Below are 12,258 nucleotides of genomic sequence, written 5' to 3' on the forward strand. Positions count from 1 at the left end.
AACCACTACTGTGCAAGCTCATTGGCTAATTTATTAGTTAAAACTTAGTTCTCTTGTTTAAAAAGGCATATAGGTTTGCTTTACTAACAGGCTTCAAATTAAAATATAAAGTTTTCAGATGTGGCTTTCTACTGTTCCTTTATTTAAATTTGCTTTGCAATAACTGTCCTCAGTAGTAACTACTCATCTCTCTGATAAATGATTGGATAGAAAGAAAAATGTTCAAAGTCTATACAAGTTCTGAGTGTTCTAAGGTATATAAAGTTCTGAGGATGTAAAGAGTTAGGTGAGTTCTGAGAATGAAAATTATCTAAGGTGTGTAAATGCAAGCTGTAGAGGTCTAAGAAAGTGATTTAAGGTATCTGAAAAATGGAAAATATTGCCAGGCGGTGGTGGCGCACGCCTGTAATCCCAGCACTCTGGAAGGTAGAGGCAGGTGGATTTCTGAGTTCAAGGCCAGCCTGGTCTACAGAGTGAGTTCCAGGAGAGCCAAGGCTATACAGAGAAACCCTGTCTCGAGGAAAACAAAAACAAATCCAAAAAGAAAATGGAAAATATTTCAGACTTCTTTCTCTCATTTGTACTATTATTATACTAAGATTTCAAAAGCTCAAAATTTTAATATTGATCAATGGAGTTCTTATAAGTTAATGGAACACTGACAGTTTACAATTCAGTCACAAGCTCAAGATTTTAAATTCCCTTTGGTTGTCTTCTGAATGTAGACTTAATGGTGCTTCTTACTATACTAAGAACATCTCTGTTCAATCTGTATATCTAGGCCTCTGGACTGAGAGAAGAATATTCTGTGCCTTTTGAGCCAAACCTATAGTTTTTCTAGGCCTCAAAGGCATGAATCTACTTCTGTTGTCTTACAAATACCTGTTAACTTTTCCTAAAATATGGACTTCAATACAATGGTAAATACAATTGTACATTCTTTTGTAAACTAAAGTTCATATAAGCTCCAGGGAATCAAGACTCCTAAGACTCGGCTCTGTCTACCACAGATCAAATGGACTCCAGATAAATAAACATGCTTGTCCTTAAAAAATTTTTCCCTTGGTCTTGTGACTTCTTAACTTCTGTCTCTAGTCTATATTGGTCTCAGCAGATTTTCACCTAGCTAACATCCAGGGACCACCTGAAAACTGCCAACGGCCAACTTCTGTCTTGCTGAAAGCTGATAATTAACCAGCTCAATCGCCATGATGGTTCCTTGTGTTTCAGCTGGATCATCTAATCAGATGCTTCCAATAAATGCCATGTTGCCCAGCTTTTGACTAGCATTTCAGCCTTTCTAGGCTCTCAAAGACAGCATCTTTATGTCAGCCAGAAGCACTTACAGAATAAAAATTGACATCCATCACCCCGCCTTACAGACTGAGATGCTAAATCAAAAAGGCCCACATTTTGGCATTAACTTATGATTCTTAGGTTCCAACTGACTCCTTGGCCAAGGACTTGGACCTTGGGAAAAATAACTGATTTGATTCTGTTACAAAACAGAGGGGGAAATGAGAGGACTGCGTCACCCAAAGTCAGGCTGTCTCTATGACAGACTACAAACTGGCAGTCTGGGAGACTAGGCCTTCGTTTCTGTTTCAGAAATGAGGACCCAGATCCAGGAACCTGTGGTCAGTCAACCACAGCTGCAGTCAACCAATCTGACAACACTTGTCATCTGGCCTGAAGTAAGAATAGGTAGCTAGAAGGAGTAAGTGACCCCCAGGAAGTCTCCAGAGTCTAATCAATTGTAGAACTAGTCAGACCCAGAGATAGAGCTAACCAATCAAGGTAAAAGGGCACACACCCATCCTTGGAATTCTAACAATAAAAACTCTTCCTGCGAGTCCAACCAGAGGGTCTCCATTCCCAAATGAGGAGACCCCTGTATGCAGGAAATTCAGCTGAATAAACACTCTTTGCTTTTGCATACTATTTGAGTCTAGGCTTTCTTTCTTTTTTTTTCCCCTTGTTTTTCTTTCAAGACAGGTTTTCTCTGTGCAGCCCTGGCTGTCCTGGATTTCACTCTGTAGACCAGGTTGGCCTCAACTCAGAAATCTGCCAGCTTCTACCTCCTGCTTGCTGGGATTAAAGGTGTGTGCCACCAATGCCTGGTGTAGGCTATCTTTCTTTGGTGATTCTTGGATCCTAACAAAACAATACTGTTAAGGAAAATAAAAAAGATATTTACTACATTTTCTTTTTTATACAATCCATTGTCATGAGATGGTTTTCTAATGCAAATAATATGTAACAATAGCTTTTATAATACAAAAGATAGCTGGGTGTTGATGGCTCACACCTTTAATCCCAGCACTCGGGAGGCAGAGGTAGGTAGATCTCTGTGAGTTCAAGACCAGCCTGGTTCACAGATCAAGTTCCAGGACAGCCAGGGCTATAAAGAGAAATTGTTTATTTCTTTCTTTCTTTTCATATGGCTTTTCAGAGAAGGTTTCTCTGTATAGTTGGGATTAAAGGTGTGCACCACCACTGCCCAGTGAGGAAATTGTTTCTTGAAAAACAAAAGGAGAAAAAAAGTAACAAAAATAAAAGATACATGGCATAACTTGGTCAATTAAAGCTTCCTATGATATACCACTTTTTAAAATACTAACCACAGCTGACTATAAAAGGGCGATTAGCATACAGATTAAGTTCTCATGGTATTTTTTTAGTAGTAGTTGATGACTTTGCATTTATCTAGTAAATCAGTAAGTGTAGTTTTATGTCCAGTACCACTGCTTTCAGCCCAGCAGCTGCTCCCCACGTGCTGACTGCTCTGCTTAAGGACATCATGGCACCAACCTCGTCACATACCTGTACTGATGCTCAGGGTGCATGTATAGGGTTGGCTCCAGTGTCACCAGGCCCAGAACTCTGATGTGGGGCAGGCCCACCTGCAGAGGGATACGGAGAGTGGTGTCTCATTTTCTAAAGCCATTGGAAATATGTTTTCTGATGGTCTTAGGTGACCCCTGTGGACTCCTTTGCGGGTCAAGACTCACAGATTGAGAGTCACCATCACAGAGATCACAGTCATATGCCAAGGGGAAAAGTCACATCCCTGAGAGTTGTTCTCATGTGGCCTTTACATACACTCTGCCAACTGTGCAATGATGCAGCTGGGCCCTTTCTGGACTTTCAGACAGCATATATACTTGGGTTACTGAGGGGCCATGCCTAGCTTCTGGCCCTGTACATGTGTGTATGTAAGCAAACGAGTTTGTGAGGACAAGAAAGCTAGGCCTCCAAGTCTACGTTTAAGTTCCCTGCAGGGTTGGGGGGTGGGGGTGGGGGCTCTAATCCCAGCACTTGGGAGACAGAGCAGGCAGATCTGAGTTGGAGGCCAGATGGGTCCACAGAGTGAGTTCCAGGACAGCCAGGGCTACACAAAGATATCCTGTTTTGGAAAAAAACTGTTAAACTTTCATTTTATTCCAGAGCTTCTATGGGGAGGCCCAGTTTAATCCCCCCACCAACTAATTTCTGACTTCTGTCGGGTTGAGGTGATGAAAAGCTGACAAAGGACTTGGGAGGAGAGACTGAACACAGGCCCATTACTATTTCTCTTTTCTTGTGTCTTCTAATTGTCTAGAACACCTGTCACTGGGTAATGTGTTTGCTGACCCATTGAGAGAGATGGTGTCCTAGACATGTGTGTCCATTAAGTGCAGGTGTCCAAAAGGGCATCACAGCCTCCAAAGCTAAAGTATTTTAAGACCCATTAAGGACACACACACTCCAAGGTCCTAGGGTCAGCACTTACACCCTAACAAAAGTACAAAGACAAGTTCTCAATCACATGCGGAACCCCTACTGCAGGCGTGGCTCTGTGCTGCACAAGAGACAAAAAGAGTGGCCAGCTTTCATTGTGACTGGGAAAGGGAATGTCAGCCACAGAGGAAGTAAATGGCAAGCTGCATCCTGAGAGGCTTGAAGCTGTTTCCAGGGTGGGCTTCCCCCGCCCCCGTCCCCAGCTGGATAAAGGAGTTATGTCTCAGTTCCTAAGACTATCGTAGGTGACCACCCCACGCCAAGGGTCAGAAGTCACAGGTTGAGAACCACTGCTCTAGGCAATTACTGGCTGCTGGGAGGCAGGCTATTATTAAGTTGCACTGGGTCATATACACAAAGGGACATTAAAGGGGACTGGGATATGGCAAGAAATTGAGAGTAATAGGTTTTCCACAATTAAAATATGTATCTGTATGAAATGTCAATGAAATCAACTATCATATAATATACACTAATACAAGGCTTGCACTTCTGTAACCAAGACATCTTGCTCCAAGACAGGCTCTAAAATTACTGCGTTCTAAAGTAAAAGGGAAAGAATCCTTTCAGTTTCTACCCTACTTTGTACCAGACCAACTAATATATACTTGGGAATACAGAAATGTTCTAGTTGTATATTTATATTCACAAGCAAATGATAACTCAATTTCATGTAACAGAATTCATAGTATTACATTCCTGACCAAAAGAACTGTATCTTAAATCTACCCAATACTAATTTGTCAATAGCAACTGAAAAAAGCATATATCCTAGGGGCTGGAAAGATCGCCCATGTGTCGAGAGCTGCTCTTCCAGAGGATCTGGGTTCAATTCCCATCACCCACATTGCAGCTCACAACCCGAAGTAGCTTCAGTTCCAGGGGATCTGACACCCTCACAGACATGCATGCAAGTAAAACACCAATGCACATAAAATAAAAATAAACTGTATAGATAGCCAGGGCCGCACAGAGAAACCCAACAAGCCACAACAATCCTAATTGCTATTTTTAAAGAAGTTGCCAACACCCAAGGGAGCTGATAACAAGGTGTGAACTGTGTGAAACCACCTTGACTTAATGGTGCTACTGATTAAGAAGCGCCGTTTCAGGGTCACAAGCGGAGCAAGCCTTTAGTCCCAGAGTGGAGTTCAAGGCCAATCTCATCTACATAGTGAGACCATCTTGTATGGTTTGGGGCTAGGGTTGTAGTTGTGACTTGTGATCTTGAGCACTTCAGTACTTCTTCCTTTAGGGCACCACAAAAGGAACAAGGGTCAGCACTTTCATTAAAAAAGACCAACTTGAAAGATGGGCAAGGTGTTGCACACCCTTAATCCTAGGCCTCAGGTTGCAGAGGCAGGCAGATCTCCAGGCTAACCTGGGCCCCAAAAAGAAACCTCAGAAAACCAATCAATGAACCAACCAACCAACCAACCAGCCAACCAACCAACCAGCCAACCAACAAAAAAGAACCCTTGAACCCATCTCTCTTGTGGATCTGGTGCTAACAGGTGACACAGTCCTATAATCCCAGTGGGGAGGGGGAGGGGAGGAAGAGCAGTTGTTCAAGGTCACTCTCCACTACACAGTGAATTTTAGGCTGGCCTAGGCTACATGACATTATTGCTTGAAAGACCTCAAAACCAATGTAATGAGAAAGCTTCCATCATTTCATACTACAATCATAGCTCTTTGACCTCAAAGTCTCCTGCTTCATCCCTTCCCCTCTGCAGGTCAAAGAGAGGCTTTTTGTGTTTAATTGACACAATTCACTCACTATTCAAGAGCAAACAAGCAAACATACTAATAAAGCACACATAAATCATACAAGCCACCACCCTTAGCTCAAGACTTACACCAAAGCATCTCCCTAGCACCCATGTAAAAAGCAGATATGAGTGGCTTTGGTATTAGGAAAGTGGAGACCCTGCCTGCATGAAAAACCAGATATATAAGTCTGTCTAAATAAAGCCTTCATTTATGGCATAGCAGGGGAGATTTCTCCAGATCAGGTGAAATCAGCCTGGAATACCCAAATCCAAGTTATTAGGAAAAGCTGGACAGTGGCAGTTTTCCTTTAATCCCAGCAGTCCAGAGAAAGATGGCATTTGAGGCCAACCTGGTTTACAGTAAATTCCAGAACAGCCAAGCCAGTATTGAGGGAAAAAAAAAACACCCCATATTTCTCCCAACACCAGGCTTCAGTACTGACTTCTCCCAACACCAGGCTTCAGTACTGACTTCTCCCAACACCAGGCTTCAGTACTGTCATATGTGAAAGAGAAAGGACTTTATGGAAAGCTGTGGGTTTGGAAAAACTCAACAGTACAATGCACCATGGGTAGTCAGTCCCACTCATCTCACTGTTGGCATGCAAGGACTAAACATACTACTACTTAAAAACACTAATACTTTGCCAAGTCTTTTTTCCTTTAGCGCTCTACCCCATAACCTCCTAGACCAGGCAAGCCCGGAACTTCCAGCCTCTCCATTTAAGTCCCCGAATTCTGGGATTGGGATTGTAGGCATACAGAAAGGAAGTGTCTTCAGCCTGTATCACCCTGCTGGGGTGGGGGTGGCAGGCGCATACTGTGTTCCTGCTTTTAAAAAATGTGTTGACTTCCAAAATAGAACTTTATCCCATTTCCATAAAAAGTTGAAATCAATTACTTTTTACTTAGTGGTATGGAGTAAACTGATCAGTGATACAATGCCTGCCTGCCTGCCTGCCAGCCGGGAACAAGGCTCCAGGTTCCATGCCTAGTTGCTGTGAACAAACCCAATAGCTACTAGCTATACCTGACATTATTCCAAATAGTTGAGAAAAACCATAAAGTTTTGATGCTAGTGACTTGTCTCAACAACTGGGACCCAAAATGCTGCTCCAATGGTACTTATAAGCAACACAAGCTGGGAATGTAGTGCATCGGGTCTTGGACCACCCTACCCCCAGATGGCCCAGCACATCTGGTTTAGGTCTCTGATCTTTGCTACATGGCATACAGATAGCCTCACATCTTGGTCATCACCTTATTCAATATCATATAAACCAATGTGGCTCAGAAAGACTAAACTCCACACAGCCAAGACTAGTCAGAGGCGCGCGCTATTTTAGTACACCCACACGGTATACTAAATATTCAGTTGGATTAAAGATGCTTCGATGGCCCGATCTACAATCTTCATAGCTCATTCTAGTTGAGTTACAATAAACTATTCTTTATTATCCCAGCAATTTCCAGGGAAAACAGTCGGCTTAGACTACACCATCTCTGTGGTTCATGATTTATAACAATTCATCTTGTGTTACAGTACACTCCGAAATATTTACAGTGTGATAGAGACTTAAAGCAGAGGAAGCCACAGCAAAGATAAGCCTCGTGTGTGCACTTGTGGGTTACAGAGCAACCAATGGGAGGGACGACCAGCCTCTCCCTTCATATAGATACTTTTTATTTTCATATTTTACCTTCCCAAAACAGAGACATTCAACAGTAGTTAGAATGGCCATCTCCCAACAGTTAAAAAGCTGCATCACCCAACAGGCGGAACAGAGCAAAGAGTGGAACCTAAAGTTCAGCCGGGCCGGCCACTGCGGAGCCGTTAGTGGTGAGGTCTTCCGAGCTCAGTGATGTCTTCAACATACACCATCATTTTAGTGGAAAAGCATAACTCATTTGGTGAAAAGAGACATTTCCAGACAGGATTTAGTAACTGCATTCACTGAATTTCACGCTCTTCTTTGTGAACGGTGAAGAAAATGAATGGTAGCTAGGAGATCAATGGATTCCAGCTCCAGCTGTAGATGGGACAATAATATTCCAGGACAGAAACATTCCTAGATTCTGAGTCACAAAGCTAACAGCAGTTTCAAACCTGCAACTTAATGACATACCAATAACACCAGAACCCTTTCAAATGGCAAAAATACAAAAAAGTGTTACAAAAATATTTCAGAAAAAGTGCATAGTCTAAGTGCATAGTAAATAAAAGCACTGAAAAATATCTTGCCAGAGAGAGGGAGTTCAGCTTGAAAGTTATTATCGAAGCTGAACAGTTTTATTTTACACAAACTATACTCAAAAATAGCTTTATGAGACTGATTTCCGGCTAAAAGTATCAAAGGGTTTATTAGTCAAACACAAATACCTTAACTGACAAGCATGGTTAGAAAGGAAACATGAAGCTGCCACCCCACCATCAGATCCACACCCTAAGATGATTTCAGCATTATGGTAACAATACATCTCATCTCTTGGTGACAGAATGTGGCAATTAAGGAATTAATTATTGCTGTTCAAAAAAAAAAAAAAAAAAAAAAAAAAAAAAACCACAAAAAACAAAAAAAGAGAGAAAGAAAAGGAAAACCACTACAAATCAATTCTGACACAAATCTTACCAAACACAGGTCAATTTACAATTCAAGATTATTATACACAATACCTACAGTTACACAATAGGCTCCTGGCAGCATTTTCAGACAAATGTTCTTTTTAATTTATCTTGACATGCTGCAAATGAATAATTACACCATTTAAAGAATCACTGTAAGTTTTCCCTTCTCTTGGATCAGAGAAAAAACTGAAGAGCGACTGAGAAAGACTGGGGGAGGCATGCACAGGGACCCAGAGAGGTGGGGCTTGCGGGTCAGCAATCGCTACCTTCACACGGTAGGACACTCTTACAGCCATTTCACAAGGATCTTGAAGAAAATATTTTGTAATATAGTTAAACCCTTTAATACTTTCACTGTCATCAGTTCATCTGCTAGTCAATGGTGGCAGAAGTCACTGTCAAAGTTCACACAGCTGTAGCACGGGGTAGTGTGCCTTTGAGCTATAAACAAAAACCATAAGAATGCCTTTCTCTGCAGATCAAGACAAAAAAAATTTTTTTTTGTAGCAAAGGAATTTCATGTAACAAATGGCTTGAAGTAGTCTATCAAAAAATTAGGGAAAGCTGGGCATGGTGGCTGTTTTCAGTCCCAGCACTTTAGAGAGGCAGAGTCAGGAGGATCTCTGAGAGTTCTAGGCCAGCCTGGTCTCTACAGTAAGTTCCAGGCCAGCTAGAGCTACAAAATGAGACTCTTGTCTCAAAATATAAAAAACAAAACAAAAAACTGGGGATGGATATATATATGTGTGCATATATGTACACACACATATATATATATATAAACACACACGCACACACTTCATAGAGTCAGCAAGGCATTTTGTTGTTTAAAAAATTTCACTTCCTTACAGAAACAGTTTTTAGTTTTTAATGAACTTGTAAACAAAAAGCTCCCATTTCAAAATAAAAACAAAATCCCAGATCATATAGATGTTTACAGTGATTACATTTATCTAAGCAACACACATACATGTTCAGTTGTAAGACGGTAACTAAATTTGTGACAAATATGCTTTTTTTAATAGCAAGAACATTATAGAGTTAATGCAGAGTCCTAAAGATAATCTAGTAGTCGCTATGTTTTTTCTTAAGTCTTCACTTTAGATGCTGTTATTTCTAGCACAGGTAAGCAGGCAGAGTCTTTCAAATGCTCAAACACTGGAATCTTTGGTTGCTACCATATCAGCTGGCTTTGCAAACAAGAAGCCAGCCATTTAAAGAATGTTTTAAGTTAACAACTTGCAAACCCCAGGGATGGAAAACCCTAAGAACACACAATTGTGAACATTTACAACCATCACAACTGTGGCCGAAGACTGTTCATGCCGTTCTTCTGAAATGAGATCTCAAAGCAGTATAATTCAAAATAAGATTTTAACAAAAAAAAAAATTGGCATATGCACAATTTCTCCACCAATTCATGTGTCAACCATTTAGTTAACTTTTCCACTTGAAAAAAAAATGCAATAGAAAACCAGACACCATGTTTCACTACCTCAGTTAATATTCACAAGTACAGCGGCTACAGCTCAGGATCAGCAGCGCTACCCAGAGCCAGTTTATACTGAAAATAAGTTCTTTACACCAAGGAAATGGTTGTTCACAACCACTGGCTAGTGTACATATGAACTAAAATGTCTAGATTTGGGGAGAAACAAATGCTGCTCCAATCATCGGCTCTGCTGCTTCTCTTCCTCAATTCATGCTTAGAAACCTATTAAAAAATTGAAACAGAAAAAAGATGTTACAAGTTTTAAACATTTTTGTAAGTACTCCCCAAATTAGGTACAAGTAGGACAATGATCATCACTTGGAAGTGCTGTTGTTTTTATCTGGAAAATCAACCTAAACTTTTCACAACAGAGTCCATGCATCTCTGATTAAAGCCACTCTCCACCCTCATTCTCAATAACCCAGGATACAGTCTGTAATCAATCACAGCGTGAGCACCAAACTCTAAGCTATATGAGAGTTGTTATATTCAAATGTGTATGCCCAGTTCTTCCATCTTTGGTACCAAGAACACTCTATATTTAAAAAACCCTACAAGCAACTCGAACCAGAAGACATCACTGAAGCACCAGAATACGACTGACTAGAGCAGAAGCATGAAGCTCTGTGCACACCATTTCTGATAAGAGATTACATAAGAGAAAGTTTTAATTCAAACAACTTTTTGTACCACTAAGAAATGATTTCTTCATAAATCCCTCGTGTTAATCTTATTACTTCTCTACTTCCGTTGTTGCAATAATTAACAAGTTCAAGTCTCCTAACTCCTAAACTAGAAATGCTTCATGTACTTCCCGAATTGTCTGATACACAGTTCCCTCTCCTCACAAGGGGAACCCAGGGCTTCTAATGCTAATGGCTGGTCTTTCTTACAGTCCACCTCTTTGGTCTATTTCCTTCCAAACCCGAAGTGACCTAATTACATTTCAGATTATCTTTCTTTAGCAAAAACAACAAATCATTTCTACAGCAAACCCCCATGCTTTTGTCAGTAATACATTGCCCCCCCCCCCCTTTTCTCTTCAAGCACCAGAAGGTTATTTCCTTTGGGCTTCATGGGATATAAAGTTTTACTACTTATTCTTTTTATTACAAATGTTTACAATAAAATTGTAAAGACATTATCAAACATTTATAATCATCTCTTTTTTTCCTAATGTTTTTTCACCCATTACTAGGAACTTCTCATTTGTGAGGACAACCAGCCATCCTTGTGTACTGAAAAGCACCATCCTAAGCTCTGAGGGCAGAGATGTGCTCTACTACCCCTTCCCAGAGTGTCTCCTATGAAAGAACAGGTACCTAACCAACACTTGACTCCATAATCCAATATCGCATAAAATAAAGATGAAATAGAATTGGTAAACAAAAATGTTCTATGCATTGTGCTCTTTTGCGTGTTAGATGATAATAATCAGGTATCTTTCTAGATGGATCACCACCTTGTATTCATACAGGGTCTTTCATTGAACCTAGAGTTCACAATATGGCCAGCTTGCTATTCGGATACTATCTCTGCATCTCCAGTGCTAGGATTACAAGTAGCTTACATATCCACCCAGTCTGAATGCAGTCGGCGGTGGTGGCAAACGCCTTTAATCCCAGCACTTGGGAGGCAGAGGCAGGTGGATTTCTGAGGCCAGCCTGGACTACAGAGTGAGTTCCAGGACAGCCGGAACTACACAGAGAAACCCTGTCTTGAAAAACAAAACAAAACAAAAAGCTAGTTCTCACTGTCTGCTAGTGCTTTATCTACTCCCTAGGTACAGCAAGGCATATATTAAAAGGCCATCAAACAAGACTTAATTGCATCTATAAACCTGACCACACCTGTGATCTAATTCTGATTTCACAGGCTAAGAAGCCATTGAAACAAAGAAACTATAGACTAGTTAAAACAAAAATGACCTTTACCCCATTAGTATTATGGTTATTCATAAAATCTGTAAACTAAACCTAGGATTTTCCCCTTTATAGTAATTTGCTGTGATCATGTTAACTGTATTTTAGTAATTTGCTTGTTACATTGAATATCCCTTCACACAAGCAGATATGAAGGGAAAACCGGCCACTACAAACTATAAGCCAAAATACAAGACAACTTAGTTTCTTTAATAATAGGGAAGTTCTAGGTCAGAGAAGTCTATCTGTGTGGACCTGCTAGTTCAGTCTGTGGTTAACAATTGTTTAGGGACTGGCTGAAGGTTAGTCTAACAAATTTCCTGGTAATGAATACAGCAGTCAAATCCAGCCGTAGTTCTTCAGCTACACTGGCCAATGGCAGATGTTCTTTCTACCAGGCATCATGGCATCATCTCTCCAATGAGCTGTCCTTTGATGGTACTCGAGAAGGAAAAACAAACATCTCAGCAGGCCAACATTCAATCTTCAACTGCTAACCAGCATGCTCTTCCAGTGTGCTTTAGTCTTTGTTTTAAAAATCTTGTAGTCTGGGTGGCACCTCTGGTTCCAGAGTACATCTTCACTGCAACCTCAGTTAAAATGAGGCATGAACATCTCTGTTCCTACAGGAGGGGGAGAATGAAGAATATTACCAATGTTGGAGGA

At 40.8% G+C, this 12,258-nt stretch overlaps 1 protein-coding gene across 3 annotated transcripts in view; it reads right to left on the reverse strand.

The window, feature by feature from the left end:
* Positions 1 to 6,981: 6,981 nt before the first annotated feature.
* The window catches only part of Csnk1a1 (casein kinase 1 alpha 1), a 34,542-nt gene continuing 29,265 nt past the window's right edge, over positions 6,982 to 12,258 (reverse strand). For all 3 annotated transcript variants that reach the window (XM_052201364.1, XM_052201363.1, XM_052201365.1), the window contains one exon: positions 6,982 to 9,892. In XM_052201364.1, the coding sequence (XP_052057324.1) occupies positions 9,885 to 9,892 (8 nt within the window). In that variant the 3' untranslated portion in view covers positions 6,982 to 9,884. The remainder of the gene's footprint in view (positions 9,893 to 12,258) is intronic.

Source organism: Apodemus sylvaticus, chromosome 13, assembly GCF_947179515.1.
Source record: "Apodemus sylvaticus chromosome 13, mApoSyl1.1, whole genome shotgun sequence".
NCBI classification, from domain to species: domain Eukaryota; kingdom Metazoa; phylum Chordata; class Mammalia; order Rodentia; family Muridae; genus Apodemus; species Apodemus sylvaticus.